This window comes from Vipera ursinii (genome assembly GCF_947247035.1).
Source record: "Vipera ursinii genome assembly, chromosome: 3".
Classification (NCBI taxonomy): Eukaryota; Metazoa; Chordata; class Lepidosauria; order Squamata; family Viperidae; genus Vipera; species Vipera ursinii.
Window position 1 is genome coordinate 46,682,774 of NC_139516.1, and position 25,218 is coordinate 46,707,991.

Below are 25,218 nucleotides of genomic sequence, written 5' to 3' on the forward strand. Positions count from 1 at the left end.
GGCACCAGGTCTAAAAGAAGGTGGTTCTTTCCGTAGGTTAGTTAATGAACAGGGTGGCGGAGGGCAGGTGGTGGTGGTGGTGAAAGAAATGGGCTCAGCCCTGCGCTGCAAGTTTGAGATTCACACACACACCCTCCCCAAGGCCGCCTTCTACTTCAGGGCGGAGGGGCAACTCCAGGTTGCTGAAGCCCCAGTGCCAGCTTTCCGCTGCGGTCTGCCTGTCGCAATTCCCGAGCTGCGCCTTCCCGGGTGGGTGTTGCTGTAGGTCTGGCCATGGCACCACGCCCTGAAGTCAAACTCCCAGGGTCAGGTGAAGCTCAGCTCCACACGAACATGTCAGGTCGGCCTCCGCCTGGCTTCCCGCGCTCCCTTGAGCTCTCGTGCTCGCTGAGCGCCAGCGGCTTGGCACGCGCTTGACTCCCGCTCCCTTCAAAAAAAAAGGGGTCTGCTGCCCTAGAACGCCGGTAAGCTGGAGCCTCAGCCTCGGTTGGGCTGGTTGGTTTATTTATGAGTAGGCCGTCTTTCACCATTCTCGAGCGCTGGATTTGTCCGTTTCCACTAACGTCTCTGCTCCCGAGGATTTGCTATTTTCTGGCGTATAAGGTGACTGGGCGTATAAGACGACCCCCGACTTTTGAGAAGATTTTCATGCGTTAAAAAGTCGTCTTATATGCCAGAAAATACCGTACAAAAGATGTCTCATACAAGAGGTAGCAAATCTTGGCAAAGATAGACAGTAATAATAACAAATGTGAGTTTGTTATTCTCTGGCAAATCTTCAGGGGCTGCTCCAGATGTACTGGTCAAAATCATATTCTTGATCTTGTTCTAAGATTGGTGTTTTTCCACCTTTTCTTCAAAATTTGAGTTGGTCTTCAGAATCTGACTGTATTTAAATGTATTGCAGTTTTCCCTGTTTCCCAGGGTGCTTCCAAACATGGCGCTTCTTGTGCTACACTCAGAAAAGGAATTCTTTCTACCTTCCTTAATGTGCAGGAAGAACTGGTGAGAGAAATTCAGGGAATGAAGCAGGGCAACAGCTCCAGAAGCCTCATCGACTATATCATAAGGAAGTTAAGATATGGTGGTGAAAAGAAAAGAAAAAGCACCAAAAGTCAGAAATAAGGAAATTGTGGGCAAACGGAGAAACAGTCATAAGGGAAACACTGTCTTGATCTAAATCAAAAATTGACAGCTTCATACTCATAATCCATTCAAGGTTCAGCCACATCTGGGCATTGTCCACATACATTTCTTAATATAAATTTAATAAATGAATACATTTTTAAATGTGTAGATCAGTGTTTCTCAACGTAAGCAACCTGAAGATGTGTGAACGTCAATTCCCAGAATTCTGAGAGATTTCAGATACATTGTTCTTTCCTTCTTCTATCTTCTTTCCTTCCCCCATTTCTTCCTCCCTCCCTCCCTCCTTGCCTGACTTTCAGCTATCTCTATTCAGTTCTGATATAACTTTCTTCTTTCTCTTAATTTTAGAGACAACCAGCATACTGAATCTATTTCTTTATTATTTCCTGAATCTATGCTGTTTACCATTGATTCCTTTAATGTCCCAACTCTCAATTTCTCATAACCCAAAGACCTCACCTGATAGGTCCATACTGTTGGCCATTGTGGTTTTGATCAACTGAAGGTTTAGTAAGAAAAAGCAAGAGCAATCTAGTTATCAACCGTACTTTTAGCCATATGCACAGCATATGCTTCATTCACTCTTAATGGTAAACCCATCATAGCTGGATCAATATGCCACAATTGCAAGCAAGTCCCAGTTTTATTTCAAGAATGATCAGGTTTTTCTATGCAAGCTAGGATTTCTCATTAACAAGCCATTCTGTTACCTGTATTTTACCAACTAAGAGTGATATTATTTATTTATTTATTTATTTATTTGATTTTTATACCGCCCTTCTCCCGAAGGACTCAGGGCGGTGAAATAATACACCAAAACAGTCGGGAGCGAAGACATGCACTTTTTATTTCTCCACCTTTACAAATGCAAGAGTAATTGTCTTTGCTAAATTTAGCAATCCCCATTTCACTGCAGAGTACAAAAATCCCAGCCATATGATTTCAAGGACATAAAAAGTGATAATTATTAAAAAGGAAAAACAGAGCACATTAAGTAAATTATCTGTAGGACAGAGAAATACATATTCTCTATCATGGCAAAAACATCTAATTCTGTATACTATATACAGTATCTGATTCCACTGCATAGGAATGCAGTTGAAAAGGCCATCCAAAACTTGTGAGAACTGGCAGATGATGGAATTTCTTGTCATCCAACATACCTGGAGAGCACAAAATTAATGAAAGCTGTCACAGAGCATTAGTGACATATTGCTTTGCTTGTCTAATATTTCATCATAGATACTGGTAATAAAAGAAGTCCATTGGTAATTAATGACATTTCATTTTTAGATCAATTTTTCCAATCATGTAATTTTTTTAAAAAAGAAAGGAAAAAAACAACATATTTTTTTTTAAAAATTATGTGATAGGTGCATCTTAAAAAATCCTCGTTCAATGCATTTTTCCTTTGTTAGAAAAGTACTAAGCAATTAACCCTAATTCCAAAATTGGACACTAAAAATAAATATAATTTGATCCTTTTTTACAACAATGTCCTTTGCTCATTCCGCAGGGACCTGTAAACTTAGCTCTTTGAGCTGTCTGGCCCAGGCTAAGGGGTTTTAATTTTTATTAAGCTTTAGTTTTAAATTTCAGGGACTTTATTTAATTAATTGTTTTAATCTGATTTTAATTTTTGTATGTTTGTTTTAATCTTCCCTGTACACCGCCCTGAGTCCTCCGGGAATAGGGCGGTATATAAATTTAATAAATAAATAAATAAATAAATAAATAAATAAATAAATAAATAAATAAATAAATAAATAAACTAAATAAACCTAGGCCAGTCTTCAAACGTATGATTATCTCACTGCATTATGCTGCTGACTGATTTGCTAGTTTCATCATTACTGGCTATTAATCTTTTGTGGTTGTTTTATTGCATTAGTTGTAAGTTGCTTAGCATTTTTAATTGAAGTGGTGTACAATTTTTTAAAACAAATAATTACAAGCCGAGCTGTAAAGCAAATACAGGGCTGGACTGGACTGGACTGGACTGGTGTAGTTTTGTCCAGTTGTTCTGAGACCTGAATCCTCTCTGCACAACCATTTGCTGAAAAAATAACAAATTATCATTAGCTGGACCAGGAAAAGTGCTCCGTCACTTTGAAATCCTTATGGAAGTTTTCAGAAGTTGTTCTGCATTTGTAGCCAGTTGTTGATGAAAAGCAGCTAACGAATCCAAGTACGTCAGTGTTTCTGTGGATGACTGACCCATTTCTGACCTTCTTTTCCACAGGACTACACTTCTTTTTTTTTAATTTCTCTACTTGTGTTGTTTTCATATGAAAAAGACAGGATGGTGAGATTTGTTCCACATATAGACATTAAAAGACCAGCCATTGAATCTTTCTCCAACAGCAGTATACTACACTACACTACACTACACTACACTACACTACACTACACTACACTACACTACACTACACTTAAACACAGTAGATTACTTAAGGAAAGTCTGACTCTTTTCTCCAACTTCTTTCTTCTGCTCCTGAGTCACCAGGCTCTGCTTTCTAACACAAACTTTTCTGTACAATTTGTTCTGCAACATCTGAACAGAGCTCTCACACATGCAATACAATACATACAGAGCCAGACTTTTGGAATCTACCCATGAATTAGCTACATAAAAGTTGCTTATTGGTACTGAGGTTTTGTGCCTAGAAGCAAGACCGATTTGCAAGGTAATGGGATGACTTTACTTTCCACTATGTCAGAGGTAGGCACCTATCCTTATCTTTGTGGCACACTTATTCATTTGTGGTAGAAGGGACCAAGAGCTGCAGTGGGATGGAGTGTGGTGCAAAGGGAGCAAGGTTCTGATGCAAAACTGGTGAACTTAGAGAGGGGGAATATGAATCAATATAAGTGGTCAGATGTTAAAGACGTAGTGAAACTCAGAATTAAAGTTGAAACCTAATGTTTTTCAAAGTCATAAAGAAGCATTGAGAGAACAGCCGTCAGAGCACAGGGCAAAGTTTTTTCCTCTCTTGATTTTTTTTTCCTTAAAGCTGTCTAGCTGTCCATAGCTCTGTTCTTTGCCAGGACTTGTTGCTGAATGTTTCAACGGTTTCATTCTTCTCACCAGGGTAGAGAAGGGGAGGCCTTGCTATATACAGCTACTGTATATAAAACCTTCCAAACAATCATTCAGTTCTGACTCGAAACGCTTCCAGTCATGTCTTCACTCATGCAGCTCTACACAGATACTTGGAAATATCAACATATGCATTTTGGAAATAGCACAGGATATAAGGAACCTGGCTAATTATGAATCTTAAAGACTGAACTGGTTTTACAGTGCTCAGTATTGTCTGAGCATAATTTAAGGAGTTGGTTTTTAAGCTTTAAACCTGAGCGGTGATCCTTGACCTATAAGCCCAAAATTTCTTTTGCTAAGCAAGTCAGTTGTTAAGTGAGTTTTCCCCCATATTACAACCTTGCCACAGTTTTTAAGTGAATCACTGCAGTTAACATTGTTGTTAAGTGAATTTGGCTTCCTCAATGACTTGGCTTGTCAGAAGGCCACAAAAAGTGACCACATAACTCAAGACACTGTAACCATCATAAATACATGTCAATTGCCAAGTGTCTGAATTTTGGTCATGTGATCATGGGGATGCTGCAACAATCGAAAGCGTGAAAAATAGTCACAAGTCACATTTTCGGTGCCATTGTAACTTTGAACAGTCACTAAATGAATGGTTGTAAATCGAGGACTATCTGATCTGAGAGACTGTTCATCTTGTTCTGGACTCTTCTGAAAGCGAAGGTCATCAGGAGAAGTCTTATTAAATGCGCCTTCACTTTTTAAGAGTGATTTGTTGGTCACACAGAAAAGGAGCTTATCTGCATTCTGCAGAATGCTCTCCACAGGATGGAGTCAAGCTGTTCAGCCAAGCCTTTTCACTTGAGTTTAACTGTATCTGTAATTTTTATGAGATTTACTTACGGGATGGAAAATATTTTTTTAAAAAAAAATAGTAAATAAAAAGGGATCACAAATGAGATTTTCATGGATTTGCAGCTGGAAGAGATGTGAAGCCTTGAAACTTGTTCTGCTATGTTTTTCCATTTACACAGATGTAAAGAAAAATAAAGGAATTCTGACTCCACAGCGGTGGTTGCAACATAACGGCAATTGCACAATAATCATTCCAGGAACAGAGAAACAATTCCTCCTAATCTACGCCACAAGCCTGTTAAGTGACTATAAATTAGAGGAGAGCAACAGTATAGGCATCATTGCAAAGAAGCAACATTTCTACTGTGGTACAGTTGCACGCTGGAAACCAGGATGGCTCAACTGTCACTATGGATTGGTAAGTCTCTGGTCTTGCCCTTTAATGTTAAGATCTCATATGCAGAATTTCCATGATTTGTACTGGCAGTTCAGATGACACTGCAGTTTTGTGCTGGTATATGAGCAAGACATTGAAGATGATACACTTTAAAGTTGCTGAAAGAAAATTTGTTCTCTGGGTGGAAAAATCCCATGAGACTGGCCATCCTTCGGAAGCCTGATATATCTTAGTATCTAGTTTAAGGTGATCCAGTTAATTTCAAATGCTTATATTAATTGAAGGATTTCAGTTTGATCACAGACAGGCATGAACTGAGTACTGTATTATGATCATTGATTGTTTTAGCTTTGCTAGAATTTAATTTTCTTCTCTTGGCTTTGTGTGTTTTGTATTAGGCGCTGCTGCACTGATATTTCTTCAAAATGGTATGTTATATTTCCTGGGGGCAGGGGGAGGGGGGGACAGGGGAAGACATTTCAAGTCATTCTAAATTTAAAATGTCTTCTTTTAAGCTTTACTTGAATGAGAAACCATCACTTTCCCCTTTCAAGCATAATAAAGAAATAAAAAGCAAAACCAGAATATCTTAATAAAACTTTGGCTGCTAAATAGAACAGCTAAACAAATAATTTGAGAACGACTTAAGAAGGGCTTTGCCTGGACAAGGCTTCTTGTGAGATACTTCTTGAAAAGCTGGTGAAATAAGATTCCTGATTCTAAAGAGAAAGGGTGGAGCAACACTTAACTCCATTTCATGTCCCTCCACTAACGGAGGACAGCAGGCATAAGCTTGGCAGATGACTACAGGTAGTCCTCAACTTATGAACACAACTGAACCCAAAATTTATGTTGATAAGTGAGACATTTGTTTGGCCCTAATTTTATGACCTTTCTTGCCAAAGTTGTCAAGTGAATCACTGCAGTTAACATGGTTGTTAGGGATGTAGTGGTTAGCCATTGTAGTGGTTAAGTTAGTCTCATGGCTGTTAAGTAAATCTGCTTTACCTATTGGCTTTGCTTGTCAGAAGGTCATCAAAAGTGATCATAGGATCCCAGGACACTGCAACTGTCATAAATGTGAGTCAGTTGCCAATTGTCTGAATTTTGATCACATGACCATGGCAATGCTGCAATGGTCACAAGTGCGAAAAATGGTCATAAGTCACTTTTTAAGTGTTGTAACTTTGAATTGCCACTAAATGAATTGTTGTAAGTTGAAGAGCCAGTGTTCTCTCTTCTGGGTCTGCCAAAGGAGGCAACTGGAACAATGTGAAGTAACGCAACAGTTATGTCATTTATGCTCTCCCCAAAATTCAATAAGTATTACTTTTGCTGCACAATATGTCTCAATGAGACATATTTTACTGCCTGGCATAGGTCAGTCAAATCAGTGCCCAGGAATACAGGTGGTCCTTGATTAACAACCAGTGAACAAGTGGTACTTATGACCAGATATCATACTTACATTGGGCAAAGTGTCCCTCCAGTCACATAATTGCAACCTGGGTGCATGGTGTCCAGCTCACAATTATGATGTTACAGCATAGTGTAAATGCCATCTGCAGCCTTGTTTTGCAGCTTCCTACTAGCAAGGTCAATGGGGAAGCTGGCAGGAGTTCGCATATTTATTTATTTATTTGATTGTTTATTCAGTTTCTACAGTTGCCCATCTCAACCAATGGTTCTGAACTTACAATTTTAAAACTATAAAAACAATTAAAATAAATATGTATAACAGCCAAGATAATTAACCAATTAACCGTAAAGCCAAGAAACGGGCTCCTTATCACAACCAGAACCTCAGGCTTGGATGCACAGCCACATTTTTAAAGATTTACCAAAGGGCAGCATGGTTAGGGCCATTTTAATTTCCAAGAGGAGAATATTCCATAGAGCAGAGGCTACATCCCCAAAGGCATCTTCTAATCCCCACCATCCAGGATCTGCAGCATCCCCACTCTGCTAGATCAAACCAGACAGGTAAGGACTCTTGGAAAAAGGCTGTCCTTCAGGTAACCCAGACTCAAGCCATATAGGCCTTTAAAAGCAGCATCTTGAATTGCCCCCAGAAATATACTGGTACCCAAAACATGATGGAATTTCTGCTGCAAAATTGTATGGTGGTGTGATGTGTGTTAGACTGCCTTGCTTAGCAATGGAAATTGCAAACCCAATTAACCTTGTTAAGTGAGTACTGCCTGTATGACCTGTCCACCAAACAATTTAAAATCATGCAAATGCGAGTAGATAAATAGTTACCACTTCAGTGGAAAGGTAATAGCGTTCTGTGCGCCTTGGTGTATAGTCATGCTGGCCACATGACCACAAAGCGTCTTTTCATAATGCTGACTCCCAGCTAAGAAATGGAGTTGAACACTGCCCCCTAGAGTTGGAAACAACTGGACAATAACCTTTACCTTTACCTTACCTGTATGATTGCTCATTCCTGTTTACAAATCATAACAAGTACAAGATTAGTAGAAAAACAATATTTCACCATACAACTGTGATGTGCTTGGAATTATCTTAAAGGAGTGTATGCAAATAATAACTCTGGCATGTTCAACTCAGGGCAAGAATGCAAACTTGGAAGAAGCAGGATAGTATAAGTAGACCTGACAATGTCTGCATTCTTTAGACTGAATATCTCATGCTTTAACAAAACTTATTTTGTTTTCTTTCTCTTTATAATAGTTTCCGCCTTTAACTTGGTTTGTTACTTCACCACCTGGTCTCAGTACAGGGAAGCCCCAGCGGGCTTTGTCACTGATGACATTGAACCAGACCTTTGTACCCACCTCATTTATGCTTTTGCTAATATATCAGGCAATCAAATCACCCACTACGAATGGAACGATGCTACTACCTATGAAAATCTCAGGGGACTGAAAACTAGGTAGGTACAAATGGGAGGTCATATAATAACCGATGCGTCCAAAAATGCCAATAACCACATCAGCTGCGGACACTGAAGGGGTGCTCAATTCATTGGATACTTGATGATTGATGTGAGTCTCTTCTTAAACTTAAGCTGAGAGACTTTAACGCTTTGGTTTAACCACATATCAACATTTCCAATAGAATAACTGCTGCAGGGAGAAGCCATCAGTATCAGGGCAAGAGCACTCATGAAAGACAATCCTCCACCTTGATCTTCATGTATCCTCTCTTCACACTGATAATTATACCAGGAAGAAAAAACTTCCTTCCTGATGCCATAACTGTTTGAAAAGAAACAGGTGTTGTTAGAATTATGACAAAGGGAAAAGATTGATTTCTTCCATGAATTACTATTTGAGTCTGCCAAGCAGTGGTTCTTTTTCTCCTATTACACATCTCTCTATCACTTAAAAGTTGTCTTGACCATCACACTTTTCAATCTACAAAGGCACAATGACTTGAGTTCCCTCAGGAAATCTTCCCTTGGAATTTAATTTAAAAATGGAAGAGGGAATTTAAAAGTTTCATCCAGTACTGTTCACTGGGTGGTTTACTGGACAATGAATGACATTTTTTCATAGATATGACTTTGATATTCACAGCACAAACTATAAATATTATTGCAATATTGCAATAAATGTTCAGTATTTGTGCTCCATTTTATGCATTACCTCCTACTTTCCAAATCATTTGGCAACCTGCATCAAAAGGCATCTTAGTTTTCACAAGATAATAGAATCAGTAACATTGATAAGGAGGGTTTTTGTAGAAAGAAAGGAAGTTTTCAATGAATAAACTTTTGCAAATGAGAAAGGCTTGGGGCACAAATTTTAAATCTTATAGAAGCTAAAGAAAAATTATAGTGGCTACCTGAATCAAGAAGAAAGGAAGGATATAGAGGCAAGTTCTACTTAATTCTTCCCTCCTTTTACTTTTCAGCTTAATATTTTATTATCAATAATAGCAAAATTTAGTGAGATATAATAAGAAATATAAAATGAAATGCAATAGTTCTGCTTTTAAGGAGTGTCTGAATGTTCACCAGAGGGCAGGGCAAGAAACAATGGTTGAAAACTGATCAAAGAGAGAAGCAACCTGGAATTAAGGAGAAACTTCCTGTCAGTGAGGACAATTAACCATTGGAACAACTTGCCCTCAGAAATTGTGGGCGCTCCATCACTGGAGGTTTTAAAGAAGAGACTGGACAATCACTTGTCTTAGACGGCATAGGTTCTCCTGCTTGGGCAGGGGGCTGGACTAGAAGACCTCCAAGGTCCCTTCCAGCTCTATTCTATTCTCTATTCTCTTCTTTGAATAATGTTAAAGGTGCATATGTTGCACTGACATGTGTGACAGGATGAGCATTTATTGCCTCACACTATTCATACAATTCCTAACTTGCTTCTAGCAGTTAAGTAATTTTAGATCAAAGATAGGCCTTGTATGCCAAAATCTAGAATTTTGAAAGTAAGTTATGAGTGATTGCACATAATGACTATCATGATGAACATTTGCCACAAGGCAACCAGGTTTGTTTGCTTGTTTTTCCACCTCTTCATGCCTACAGGGATATTCTGATATAAGCACCTTTCTTTTGTCCTTTTCTTTCTTTTTTTTTAACACAAATGTGCAGTGCCAAGTAAAGCAATAGATTACAATTACTGCTCTCTTTTCTAACAATGCTGAAAGTGTCTTTGGTGAGTGAAGTAGAAGTATCTGTAACCAATTTTGGTCACCATGCTACAAAAAAGATGTTGAGACACTGGAAAAAGTTCAAAGAAGAGCAATTAAAATGATCAAAGACCTGGAGACTAAAACACATGAAGAATGGCTGCAAGACTTGGGTTTGGCAAGTCTAAAGAAAAGAAGAAACAGGGGCGACATGATAGCAGTGTTCCAATATCTCAGGAGTTGCCAAAAAGAAGAGGATGTCAAACTATTCTCCAAAGCATCAGAGAGCAGGACAAGAAGCAATGGTTGGAAACTGACCAAAGAGAAGCAACCTGGAATTAAGGAGAAACTTCCTAACAGTGAGGACAATTAACCAGTGGAACAGCCTGCCTCCAGAAATCATGGGCACTCCATCACTGGAGGTTTTTAAAAGGAGACTGGACAGCCACTTGTCTGAAATGGTATAGGTTCTCCTATTTGAGCAGGGGGCTGGACTAGAAGACCTCCAAGGTCCCTTTCAGCTCCTATTCTATTCTATTCTATTCTATTCTATTCTATTCTATTCTATTCTATTCTATTCTATTCTATTCTATGATGGAAGTATCAGTGCTTTGTGTTACAGATGCAATAACTAGGCAATCTAGCAGACAGCTGTCCAAAGGATCATTGGCACTATAGGTTTGCAAATACTTTTTACTTTGAACTTAATAGTTAGAAAGAGGACCCGAAATGAAAATAATTATATTGAGTATAATTGAGTATTTACATTTACATTTTCAGGAATCCCAAACTGAAGATTCTTCTGTCTGTTGGTGGAGCTACATTAGGCTCTGCACCGTAAGTATAGAACTGTCAATTTATTCATTTGTTTGACTTCCAAACCATTGTTAACTGAATTGTTAACTGAGATATTTCAAATGAGATTTTCATGATAACCGCAGCACAAAGGGAAAGAGTTGGTTTTTTTGGTACCGGTTCCAACTCTGATCAGGGTTCTTCTGACAGAGTCACATTGTAGGATAGACAGGCAGCATAGAAATTAATAAATTAAATTAATAAATAAAACTTCCATTGGAAAAAATGTTCACATACAATGGCAAACTGGTGTAGCTTGGTCATTATTTAGCTTTTCCTCATAGTGAGCTGATCCCTTAAATTTAAGTATTTCTTTCCTGCTAAATGCTACATTTGAAAAATCATAACCTATAGCTATCTTCCTCATCTCCCCTAGTCTGCACTTATTCATATATAAAGAAAACATCCCCAAACTGGCGTCTAAATGTACTGGAACTGCAGCTCTGAACATGTATATATATATATATATATAGCCTAAGCCCTAAGGCAGACATGTCAAACACAAGGCCCGGGGGCCAGATCCGGCCCGCAAAGTGGTTTCATGTGGTCCGTGAAGCCATCCTGGAAACAGTGAGGGAACGGCCCCCACTGCCTTGGCCCTGGCCCAGAGACCCTCCTTCTGCCAGAGACCCCCAGATCTGTCCCACTCCTGCCCAGGCCCCCATAGGCACCCTTGATGCGAATGATGTAGAGCTGGCCACACCCACCCAGTAGGCCACGCCCACCCTGGCCATACCCACCCAGCCCCCTGAGGGCAACCACAATGCTGATGCAGCCCTCAATGAAATTGAGTTTGCCACCCCTGCCCTAAGGAAAGCTTCTGACTGACATAAATTGATTTTTACTTATACTGAATCATTTGTAAAGGGTGTGTCTATAAAGATTCTCAGTCATCCAGGTCAGGGGTTGTCTCAAAAGTGCTTTTCCAAAAGACAACTGGACTTTCTTTGTTTTTCCTTAAAGATGTTTCCCTGCCCCACTCCCACCTCACCATCCAGTCAGAACTGATGAAGCTTCTTGGGTGAGAAATGAAATGTCTTCAAGGAAAAACAAAGAAAGTCCCAGTTGCCTTTTGAAAGAGCACCTTTGAGAGGGATTTGCAAAGGGTAATTCTGAACTGAAGCCATTTTGTGCTGTGTAGCAGCTCGCCACTGTTCTACAGCTTTATAATGCTAGACCAAAAGTGAAAAAGGGAGAGGGTTAGGGTTGTGGACCTTTCCACCTCTGCAGAATTTAATAGACAAGCAAAGTGCCTATTGAATTCTGAATCTTTAGAAATCAAGCCACCTTTTAATGATGATGATGATGATGCCCAACTTTTAAATCCCCTTTCCACTAATACCAACGCTACTATAGAAACTTTGAAGGGTTTGGGGATGCAATAGCGGAAGGGAACTGACAACTTAAATTTCAGTTTTGAAAAGGTAGTGATATTATTAGTCAATAAAAAAGCCATCTTGAGAGTACAATTTGCTTTGAATGTAGTTGTTTCTGTTACTGCTGTACTTGCTATTATTTATTTACTTATTTGATTTCTATAGCTGCCCATCTCAGCAAATGATGCTGGGCAGCTTGCAATATTAGAAAGCATGATGCACATCTGGTTAAAATGATTCAAATATATTCCTTTAAAAATGTTCTTTTTAAAATCTGATCATCTCTCTCCCATTTATAACAGCTTCCGGAATATAAATACCTCTCCTGCCACACGCTCGGAATTTGTAGCATCCGTGATCAACTTTCTTCGGACCAATAATTTTGATGGTCTTGATGTTGCTTGGCACGAGCCAAACCAGAATGATAAAAGGAATTTGGTTAAGCTGGTTCAGGTACGTGTATATTAAATCATCTCTTTGTAAATAGTATATGATTTTCCTTGTTCTATGCATATTAGAGATTTGTACAGTCATTTCATTCTACTAGAATGGGGCTTTTCAACCTTTTCACCCATTGTACCACTTTTAGGATAAGGCAATATCCAAGTACCACCAGTCACCCAGCAAGGTGTCAAAAGCTTGATGACCAAAAAAGGAAGGGGGAAATGATAAAGTAGAGGTAGTCCTCGACTTACAACAATTCGCTTAGACTGTTCAAAGTTACAATGGCACTGAAAAAAGTGACTTATGACCATTTTTCACACTTATGACTGTTGCAGCATCCCTAGGGTCATGTGATTTACATTCGGATGCTTGGCAACTGATTCATACTTATGACGGTCACAGTGTCCCAGGGTCATGTGATCACCTTTTGCAACTTTCTGACAAGCGAAGTCAATGGCCAGGGGGCATGGCCAGCTCATCACTCAGGTTGTGGGGTACCTGTGGCGGGTGCAGGCAAGGATGTGGGGGGAATCCGTGGGTCTCTGGTGGAGGGGGTGAGATAGGCATCGGTGCCTTCCTTCCTTCCCTCCCTCTCTCCCTCCCACTTTGTCCCTTCCTCCTTCCCTCCCTCCCTTGCATTGTCCCTCCCTCCCTCTCATTGTCCTTCCTTCCTTCCCTTTGTCCCTTCCTTCCTTCCTTCCCTCCCTCCCTTCCATTGTCGCTTCCTTCCTTCCTTCACTCCCTCTCATTGTCCTTCCTTCACTTCCTCTCATTGTCCCTTCCTTCCTTCTTTCCCTCCCTCTTTGTCCCTTCCTTCCTCCCCTCTCCGTGCCCATGAAGGGACAAGGGGAGGGGGACAGGCTGCCAGCATGGCTGGTGGTTGTGCTGCCGGTGGCCATGGCTTGAAAAGCCTGGTTTTGGCAGGCAGTGGTGCATTTTCCTCACCGTGCGGAGCGGCCAGTTGAAGTGAACCGACGACATGCTGAACCTGCCTGTGCACGCGCAGAGGCAGAGGAGAGCTCCTGCCCAGCTCACTTGCTCGCGCTCCACTGGAAAACATGCTGCTTGCTAATTTAGTGGAAGCACCAGGATCAGCGCCGTGCTCTAGCTGATCCGTGCTTCTGCTAAATTAGCAAGCAGCATGTTTTCTGGTGAAGTGCAAGCAAGTGAGCTGGGCAGGAGCCCAGGAGAGCAGCTAAAGCTGACCCGCGCTTCTGGCCAGCTCTGCAGAAGTGTGGCTCAGCTGTAGCTGCAGACACCAATCCAGGGCTCCTGCCCAGCTCACTTTCTCACGCTTCTGGAAAACATGCTGCTTGCTAAGTGAAGCCTGAGGATCAGTGCTGGGCTACAGCTGATCCATGCTTCTGGGCGGCTGGCCAGAAGCCGTTCGCTTCCTAGCCCTTCCCCCCACTTGCTCACTCACCCTTCTTCGCTCGCTGTTCCTCCAAAAACAGGCTGCTTGCTCTGTCTCTCCTCACTGTTTCAGTAAGAAAAGCCTCTTCTCTTCTCTCCGCCATCCTCCTTCTTTTCTCTTCCGGCTGCACCAGAGCTCCAATTACTATGTCGCCAAGTGGCAGATCCTAGGGATTCTGCCAAGCTCTGCAGCTCCAACTGATCTCCTCCAGGTCTGTGCAGCTCTGCTTTAACTGGTTCCCTCCCCCACTCCAATTAGCTAGTGCTCGCATACTACCAGCCAGGTGCTAAAGTACCACTGGTGGTACGCGTACCACGGTCAAAAAGCCCTGTACTAGAACACTGCCTCAGTTATACTGATTATCCTCATGAGGCCAGTTTCCTCCAGTATTTGTATCTCTGCTTTCTGGTATCTTTTTTTTAAAAATCCCATTTATATCCCGCCCTTCTCCGAAGACTCAGGGCAGCTTACAATTTAAAGCACAAATCAATGTGCTTAGCAATAGCCTTCATTCTATGTATATGCCTGCTTATTAGGGCTTCCGCCCCCCCCCAAGCGGCATTATTACAAAGTCAGCTTAATTGCCCCCAACAATCTGGGTCCTCATTTTACCAAACTCGGAAGGATGGAAGGCTGAGTCAACCTTGAGCCTGGTGGGACTAGAACCTGCACTAATTGCAGGCAGCTGGTGTTACTTAAGGAGGCATTAGCCCACTGCTCCACCAAGGCTCTCTTTTTTTCCTCAATCAAATGATAAAGGTTTTCTTCAGAAGCTCACCATTTCTTAAAGCATCCAAATTTGCAAACTTTTTGAAATGCTCCTCCTTTTCCAGTAAGTCTTTACATGATATTATGTCCAAGAAATCCATTCCCTCACCCTCACATATAATACCTTAGAGCTCAAGTGATCATTCTCTGGCTTCCAAAGAATTTATGTTCTGTAGACATCTAGAAGACTTATGCAAGAAAGGGGGCGGGGAGAGAGCAAACAATTTTCAAGTTGCTTCTTCTTCTCCTGTGGAGTTCAGCATCTCCAGGATTCATTCATGCTTTGATGCATTGGAAAGGGGATCTGCAGACAGCTGAGCAGGACATTCTTTGGCCAAATTAGTTGCCAAACAAATCTTACATGGATGGAACATAGTGCTGTGAATATCAAAACAATTGTGAAACCCTGCTCACATCCCAAATCTAATTACTTTACATTTACCCTGCATTTACATGGTTTAAATAACAGAATGAGCAAATTATCCAGAGTTGTTTCTAACATTGGACTGCACAGCCTGTTGTAGTAAATAAAAAAGCTGAAAATATTTGCAATATTACAGATTCTTGCTGCTTTTCTACAGAGCTCAAGAACTTGCAAGTTAAATCTTTTTAGCATTTATCAAATCACAATAATGATTTTAGTTAATGTCATTTAGGACCTGAATGTAGCATTTCGCTACGAGGCCCGGAGAAATCCAGAGAGGCAAAATCTCATATTGAGTGTGGCAGTACCAGCTGGAAAAGAAGCTATTGATAATGGCTTTGATATCCAGAATATTGCTAGGTAAGTACTCTTATTATCATGACTCCTAAAATGCATATAAATATGAACATACATTGGTAAGCTATCCCAAATGAACATTTCCAATTTACCATTTTTATACTTGCCTAGCTTAAAAGTTCTGATAAATTTGTTTTATCACTGAAAACAGGACATTTTTAAATAAATGAAACTAAACAAAATAAATAAGTGGTTCAAAACCATTTCAAGACATGTGCATGGAGAATAAACAGTTCATTTGCATTACTTGCATAATCTTTTCCTTTAAAGTTATTTAAGTAGAATGGTGTTAAGGTTTTAATTAGAATTCATATTCCAGAAATATATGGCTCTCATCTCTAATTGTATTCATAAAGGTTAAGTGTTTTACAGAATACCTACTGGAATTCAATGTGAGATAAAGACTTCTTTCAGAATGTTTTCAGATACCTAATAAAGATATAGTCATTGCCTAAACTGTACTGAATTATTATTTTTCTTTGTAGATTTGCAGATTTCCTTAATGTCTTGTCCTTTAATTTTCATGGTTATTGGCCAGATCATAGTCACCCCTATACCGGCCATGGAAGCCCCCTTAGGAAAAGCAGAGCTGACAAAGGAGCTGCTTCTGCTTATAATGTTGTAAGTTCTCTAGTTATGAACTTTTTCAAATATCTTTGAAATGTTATAATTGACCTTGACCCTAACTGACTAATGATACGGTAGCTAGTATAAGCATTGTATTGGTTATCTTGAAATCCAGCTCTAATGAATTAAGGCAATACAAATAGATTCAACACCATACCTGCAACCCCAATCCCAGTAAGCAGACTGACAATAATTATTGGCAGGAATTCCAAACAAGTTTCATATATTATCTAGAAGATTTTGTTTGGCTGGGGAGTAATTTATCTTTCCATTGTTATCCTGATGGTATATGGTAAGGACTAGTAAAAGTTGGTTATTGTTCAATTCTAAGTTCCCTACCCAATATGACAAGTTATAAGGAATGATAGGAACTCTATCCCCACATTTAGGCACCTCTTATATGCATGAACTGTCACAATCATATAAACATTCAATTTTCAGAGACCACATTTCTCAGTTTTTTAAAGTTCTCAACTCTAGGATAAGCTATATATTCTCCATTCATATGCTACATCTTCTTTGCTGTATCTGGAAGAGGAGAATGCTATCACTACATCATCCTATGTTATGTGCTATATAGTGGCAGATTTTAAACTGTAGTTCTCTTATTTTATACTTTTGTTAATTTGTAAATGGAAGCTAAAGATCACTGGGAAACAAGGCCTGAAATCATGTTCTTCTACGTATTTAAGTAGAAGATGAGGCTATTTAAAGATGGAAATTCAAGTTTCTCTCCAGATCTTTCCTTCTTCCATTTCAATTCTTAAAAACCAGACAAACAACCTCACACAATCAGCCTCTTCTGATGGAATCATCATCCTTCCAAGGACATTTTATATGGTTCTGGGACCATCCAGAAAAGGAATTGTGTCCCAAGTTCTGGAAAAAGTTTGACCATTCAAACATATGGAAAAAGTATTTTGCATTAATATTGTTTGCAAATATTTATATATTAGGAGAAAATATACATACATTGAATGCACAATGCATATTCAGGATATGCACAAAATGTTGAACATAAAGAATAGAAATATAAAATACACTAATCTAGAGAGATGTTCCCTGTGGATGGGCTCCAGTTCAAGCCCTAAAGCTCGGAAGACTAAACTTGTGGTCTCGGTGACCAACCCCAATTGGACCTGCAATTAAATTAGGTCCTTCACAAAATCACAAATGAAAGAATGGGATGGAACAAACAAATTTTTTTGAGGGGGAGACATTATAAAATGTTTGAAATATGACTAACTCATAGCTTGAAAATAGAATTTTAGGTTAGGATGCCGTATTGGTGCTAATATCTAGATTCTAGAAATTATTTCAGTGATGAAATCTGAAATGCAGAGAAATACTGCATGTTCATTTCAAATCTGGAATAAAATTTGCCCCCCACATATTTGTTTCAGCACAGGTTAGAAGATTTAGAGCACTAAATTATTGTCTACTATCCACAACAAGTATTTAGTAAAATAAATGATGTAATACTAATAGTGCAGTACAACAGAACTAATTCATGTCAAGTACCTGTCTGCAGAGACCCAAAGAGATAGCCTTGAGGCCAAGGCTGAGTTTTAATTGGGTTTTAACTGGGGTTTTACATGTTGCAGGGACTTAGTTTAATCTTTTTTAAATTGGTCTTAATTTTTGTATTAATGTTTTAAAATTATACCCTGTAAACCGCCCTGAGTCCTTCGGGAAAGGGCGGTATATAAATTCAATAAAATAAAAATAAAATAAATAAATAAATAAATAAATATTGTAATATAAACAAAGAAGATGGAAGCATTCTTCAAGTCCTGGAAACAGAGATAGGATTAAGAAAAAAAACTTCCCTGACTCCTTCCGGTGTAAGAGTCAAACTTGCATGGCTCGCTGAGGTATAACAGCAGACTTGCATGATTCCATTATTATAATTAACAATAAAGTATAGATAGTCCTTGTTTAGCAACTGCCTTGTTTAGGAACAATTATTATCAGGCTCCAAAACCCAAGAAAGACACATTGTAATTCTTCCAAGCAGATTTGTTTCTTGTTCCTCACCTATAGGCAGAATCTTGTCAGACTAAAGCAAACTATCACCTCCATAAAGCATACACTCTAATAATAGGGAGGAGCCATTGTCACTCTCTTTCTCTCACACAAACTATACGAACTGAATTGTTTCTTGCTTCTCCGGAACGCACGCCCTCCCTCCTGGGAATCCAGATTACATTCCATCACAGTTATGATGGTGATAAAAAACTTTGTGACCTATGCTCACGTTTACAAACTCAGTTCTGTAAAGCAAAGGAAAGCTTAAGGAAGATCATAAGCACAGTCGTGGTTTCACTAAGTGACCACTTTGTTTACTGACTGAGTTGCCAGTTCCAATTGTGGTCATTAAATGAGGATTGCCTGTATAATCCTAGTCTTCCTATGGAACTTATTTTTGGATGTAGTCTACCTTATATGGCTGACGCTATCTAAAGCACATAATAAATAATAATATCTTCTTTTTCAGGACTATGCTATCAGATATTTGAAGACCAAAGGTGCCCCTAATAGTAAAATTATCATGGGAATTCCTACCTTTGGGCAGACTTTCACTCTTTCTTCTACACAGACTGGGGTTGGAGCTCCCGCCTCTGGCCCTGGGCTAGCTGGCACATTCACAAAGTCAGCAGGAACCCTGGCATATTATGAGGTAAAAATCCTTTTAGTGTTTTTCCTACTTGCACCTAAGCATGGTATCATGGCAACATTTTTTTTTTTGGCTGTATCCCCTTGACGTTACCTTCATCTTCTTCCCAATCTAGGAATGAGGCAAGTTTAGGTTGTTCTTAGCACAACTAGTGTTTAAACTAGTATTTTAACTTTAATAACTGCCCTTATTCTTTAATAACTTATTCTTAATCCTTATTCCAAACATATTTAAGAATTGCTTCAAGATGTGTAAAATCTGTTAGACCTTATCATCTGTGATCTGGGAGGAAAATCAAGTGACTGAAAAGATGTGAAATAGGCAGGATTGCCAATGGGGAGATCAGAATTCATGCTTTTATAGTTTTATTCTTGAGTAAGTAGCCTATATATGTATACACAAACAGTTCATACATATACTAACTCTAGTTTATTCATATGAAGGATTAATAGGAATCCAGGAGGATTATAGTGCACAGTACTGTATTTAACCCTGTTATTATGCTTGTCCTGTTTTTTATACTCCCTCCATGCTGAGAATGAACATCTGCAGCAAGGCACATTTTATATTTGCGTAATTTTCCATTTTGATTACAACACTGACCCCCCCCCCCACTGAGAAGGGAAAGTGTTAAAGAGTAACAGTTTGAGAACTGCTTCTAAATTAAAGGAAGCATAGAAAGGGAATGTTAAACCAGGTAGATATTGAAAGAGGAGGAGTGGGCGACTCGATAATTCTTTTAATCTTTTGCATTAAGACAATACATGAAGAGGAAATCCTCATCTATAGTTAGATCAAAAGAAGGAAAAATCAGGTCTAAGGCTCCATGGTGTTTAGGTAGCAAGAATATTGTGTTTTATGATGCAACAAGAAACAGCCAACTGGAATTCCCAAAAAAACACTTGAGTCAATTGGCTGCCAGAAAGACAATTCTTAAAAATATCCAAGAAAAGACTGGTTCAGTATGTCCATTCTAAGAGTTCTTTGGCACATGGTGTTCATGCACTAGGGCAGAGGTTCCCAGTCTTTTGGGCACCAGGGACCCATTCCATGGAGAGAGGTTTTTCCATAGATAAGAGGGTACGTGGTTTTGCGTGCTGCCTGCATCTCATGGGTGGGGCTTTGCTTGTTTGTGTGGCCCGGTTGCTGGTGTACCACAGCCCAGTTCTGGTCCACAGACTCGGGGTTGGGGCCCCCTGCACTAGAGCATTCATTTCCTTCCAACTGTGGGCTGTTTCACAGACACGCTAGTTCTGGGCATCATGTTCCATTGCTAACATTGATTTATTGATTGATTGATTGATTGATTGATAGATAGATAGATAGATAGATAGATAGATAGATAGATAGATAGATAGATAATTAGAGAATAAACAGACATTCCCAGAGTAGCATCAATAAGATCTGAATATTTAAAGCAAGGGTGCTTCCTCACAGAAGATCCTTGATTCTGTACATGCATAATATACATCTCCAATGGATGGAATGTAAAAATAGTCCTCCACTAGTTATTTTAATAGAAAGGTTGATTGATACAAAATCAGACTTTTTAAAATATTTTGGGCCTAGGCTATTCAGGACATTAGAAAAAAGTGCAAGTAACTAAACTGAGATTAGTAATAGATTGGCAGCCAAATTAACTGTTTCAAAAGTATATAATGGTTACAGCTACATAGATTAATCAGAATTAGTATAAACTTCTGTACTTGTTGAAGCTTCCAAACCAATTTTAATATTTCAGACATTTAAAAAAATTACAGCGATCCAGTTGAAATAACCTGTGAATGGCCATGCTGACCAGACTTTATTAACCAAAAAAAGCCTACAGATGATGACAAATCATCTCAAATTGGTAAACAGTATAATCGTTTGAGATCACTTGAGCATATGACAACAGCATCAATGGTGAGACCCATCCATTATAGTACAAGGTGAACACAAGTGAGCACATCTCCTGATAATATGCCAGTTTCGCAGATCTAGAAATGATCAGCCCATTTTATCTCCATTAGCAATCCAAAGCCTTTGCTAAAATGACAAAGAACAGGTAGAAAAACACGCTCCAGACAAAATGTAGATAACCTTATAACAATCCTAACTTCAAAAAAGAGCCAATCTACTGACATCATCTACTGTATTTAATCCTTTCTAATTTATTACTGACAGATTTGTAGTTTTAATCATGGTGCTACAAAAGAAAATATTGAAGAGCAACAAGTCCCCTATTCTTATAAAGGAAACCAATGGGTGGGTTATGAAGATGAGACAAGCGTTCAGATTAAGGCAAGTATTGTAGGATTATTTATTATTTATTCATTAAGTACCAGTGGTGGCGATACAAATGGTATGCAACATGACAAATAGTCCATTTGTTCAAAAAAGAAGACAAAAATGTGGTAGAAAAATTTTACTGCTGTGCAATAGGTCAGTTTTAGGAACCCATTCCTGGATCGGGAGATCCTGTGCTCATTCACTCATGCCCTGGTCATCTCCTGTTTGGACTACTGCAATGTGCTCTACATCAAGCTACCCCTGAAGAGTCTTCAAAAGCAACAAGTGGCACAGAATACAGCAAAGTGGCCCATATAAGACTACTATGCATGAATTGCACTGGTTGCCATTTTGCTTCCGGGTCCAATTCAAGGAATTGGTTATCACCTTTTAAAACCCTTCTTGACATGAGTCCAGGCTATCTAAGCAACTGTCTCACCCCAATGGAATTGGCCTGCCCCACTTGCAGAAGGGGCATGTTGTGGACCCCACGAATCAAGTAATGTTGACTGGCAGAGTCCAGGAAAGACTTTTCTGCTGTGGCTTCCACCTCTTGGAACATTGTGTCCCTTGAAGTGAGATTGTTCCCACCATCTTGGCCTTCTGAAAGAGTCTGAAAACCTGGTGAGGTTCAAAGAATCAAGTTCATTCATAAGGTTGCAGCATAAAAGATTTATTCTAACCTATACACCTGAATTTAATCAACTAATGTCATCACTAAATTGGCACTAGATAAGGCTCAAAGGAATTCAAGGGAGGCTGGACTTGGATCTCTTCTGGTAATGCAGGGATTCTACACTGATAAGGCATTTCACTCCATCTCACAGTTCTGTCTGCTCTTCTCCCACAGGCTCTGCCAGTTGGCTTGGGAACCCAGTGGAGGCATCCCATTCTGGAGATAGATAATAGATTTTTATGTAGATTTGTATTAACTTTTAATGTTTTCATTATTAAAGCTTAATATTTTAATATTCTAATAGCAGGGGTTCCCAACCAGGGGTTCTTGCACCCCCGGGGTGTGTGAGATGATATTCCAGGGGGTGTGAAAATTTGGGTTTTTAAAATTATAGTATATATGCATAATTCATTGTTATTATTTTGAACTTTTGTATTCAGAGGATAAAATTTCAGATTGATACAGTAGATAGATAAACAGACAAACAGAACTTATTCAAAGTAATTATTGGAAATCCCCAAATGCCCATATAGATCATATTAGCTAGCAGCATCAAAACTATAGCTCTGTCAGTTTAGAAAAGATGTTGATTCATTTACTAACATAGCCAATAAATTAAAATTTATTAAGAAATCCAATCTTCTATTTCATCAAAGAACAATATTCAAAATATGAGGTAGTCCACTTTTCAAAGATGTGACGTAGTCATTAGACAACTTATCTTGAATTACTAAGATGTATAAATCTAGCTTTTATTCTGCCACTTACCAGGATGCAAACATAAAAAACTAAAAAATAATGTATACAAATTCTAGTAAAATCATATTAAGGAAAGACCAGATGTTTTAAGATATTGCAAACTGGTGTTATATACATTCCCTTGAACAGTCCTAAATACTTTTTACCTTCCAGGATAAAGCACTACACAGTCCTATTTGCACATTCAAAACATATTCCTTTCTTCAGTGCTTTTTTTGTAAAAGAAAAAGGTGCCGGAACTCACAATGTCATACAGCCCACCTTGCCTACCCTACAAGGTTCCATCCAAAAAAGGTGCCGGAACTCCGTTCTGAGCGTTCTATGAGAAAAAAAGCCCTGCCTTTCTTACTAAAAATATCTGGAAATGGTACCCTTAGGAGCCTAATAGTATATCTCCTCTAATGCTGTTTCTTGAACTTCTAGAGGCTGACATACAAACCAATTCAAATTTGGGAAACAATGAGCCCTTTTGCAGATTTGAGGCAAAGTGAAGACTGACACACTTCTATGTATGATTTGTGAGATAAAAAGTTCATGTAAACTCGTATTTATTCCAGATTGGATATTGTATTTGAGGTTTTATTTCATTCTTTTTCTCTCCTTTAGGTTCAGTATGCAAAGAACAACAATTTGGGAGGTGTTATGATTTGGTCACTTGATCAAGATGATTTTTCAAGTACCTTCTGCAAGAAGGGCAATTATCCACTACTTGCTGCTATTAAAAATGAACTAAATAAATAAATATATATTTGAAAAGAAAAGCCCCAGTTTTAAATAGCAGTAGAATCTTACAGGTTAGGTCAAATTTTGGCTTTCTTTTAGGGATTAAAAACAAATGATCAACTTTCTGTGTGGTTTTGTTTGCTTCTAAATAAATGCTTAAAGTCGTATTACAAATAACCAGTTATTAGTTCTGTATTATTTCATGGTTAATGTTATTCATTTCTTACTGGTATTAAAATATATTTCCATTATTTTGACTTATTTCTGCAGTATGTGGTCTCTTGACACTACATACTGTATGCCTAGGCCTTTCTATATAAATAAATAGTTCATCTTGATCATACTTTATTAAAATGTTTATAAGTTTCATTAATTGTGTGGTCTCGAAAAAAATGTCTTAACACTTTCAATAAAGGTTTTGCCTCCCTTTACTTTATCAGAAATTATGTTTGTTCTTGTGATGAGTGGAAGATGATGAGGTGGAGCACTTTTTCTTCAGAACACACCTTTTTCCAAAATAATTTTGTTTTCAATTGTAAACAATCATCCTGGACAATTCAGCTGCCCTTTCTCTGGAACATCAACAAATTAATTCAATTTGATTTAAGGACAAGCATTATATCACTTTTACAGAATGAATATAATTCAGACGCTAACATTAAATATTAGTTTAATGCCTATTTAAAAGTGTGCCAGGGCTCTATTTAAAAAGCAGTCTAGAACAGAGGTCCCCAAGCTTTTGGGCACCAGGGACCGGTTCCGTGGAGAGGGGGTTTTCCGTGGACTGGAGAGTGTGTAGTTTTATGTGCTACCTGTATCCCATGGATGGGGCTTTGCTTGTTTGCACAGACCAGTTGCTGACATGCCATGGCCCCGTTCTGGTCCATGGCCCAGGACTTGGAGACCCCTGGTCTAGAACATTCTTGGCAGCTATAAGCTGTGTGGACTTCAACTCCCAGAATTCCTCAGCCAGCATGCTTTAACTGATTTAAACTGGAAAAAAAGGAATCAGGTTCTGTCAGTTGTCTGTTGCTGATTCCGTTACCACTGGACATTACAGGTTTGTAACTGTTTCTGCCAATAAAAGCTTTCTTATGGTCATGCTTTTACTTTTTCATTATTTGGGAGAGGCACCATTTTGCCTCTGTGCCTGTGACATGCTAGCTAGTCAGTTAATATAAGAGGCAGCTAAACAAGCCATTTTAAGTACCGACAATAAGCCTTTTAGCACATTAATAGAGCATGGCTGAACTATTTGATTACCCTAGATTTGCATGTCATCCATTCCCTTGATGCAGCCTCTGATTCTAGCTCAAACTGAGTTTATCTGTCGCAGTTTTCCTATATTTAGTGGGGGGGAGGTCTTCCTCAATAAATTTATCTGTTGATGAGATTTTAGAAACATTTCCCTGGAAAGTCCTTGTTCTATTAGGGAAGGCCCAGTGAGATTGTGAGTAACTCCACCCTCCAATTTATTCTAGTTTTACAAATTCTCAGCCACATTTCTCTCTCTAGGGATTAACTGCTAAGGAAGCCAAATATTAAATGCCTCTAATCTCTCATTCCCATGCTCAGTCTCTTTCATGCCATATATTCAGAATTAACCCAAGTTAAGATTTTAGCAGTCATACAGACAGATCCAAAGGGTTTGATTTTTAAATCGCACTAAGTGTTTGAATAGCACTTGGAGGGATTCATGGAGAAAGCCCCAGCATCTTCCTTATTTATAACACTGCAAGCGATTCCTATCTTGTTCCTGGCTTCATCCTTTCTGGCTCTG

At 39.0% G+C, this 25,218-nt stretch overlaps 1 protein-coding gene across 1 annotated transcript; it reads left to right on the forward strand.

Annotated features, from left to right (window-relative positions):
* The first annotated feature begins 3,818 nt into the window (after nucleotides 1-3,818).
* Nucleotides 3,819-24,169, forward strand: LOC310637297 (chitinase-3-like protein 1). Its single transcript, XM_083357649.1, has 11 exons — nucleotides 3,819-3,836; nucleotides 5,236-5,474; nucleotides 5,852-5,881; nucleotides 8,151-8,352; nucleotides 10,848-10,904; nucleotides 12,601-12,751; nucleotides 15,581-15,708; nucleotides 16,191-16,326; nucleotides 18,830-19,012; nucleotides 21,176-21,292; nucleotides 23,322-24,169. Exons 2-11 carry the CDS (start codon nucleotides 5,450-5,452, stop codon nucleotides 23,454-23,456), a joined length of 1,164 nt encoding a protein of 387 aa, XP_083213775.1. The 5' UTR covers nucleotides 3,819-3,836; nucleotides 5,236-5,449; the 3' UTR covers nucleotides 23,457-24,169.
* The last annotated feature ends 1,049 nt before the right edge of the window (nucleotides 24,170-25,218 follow it).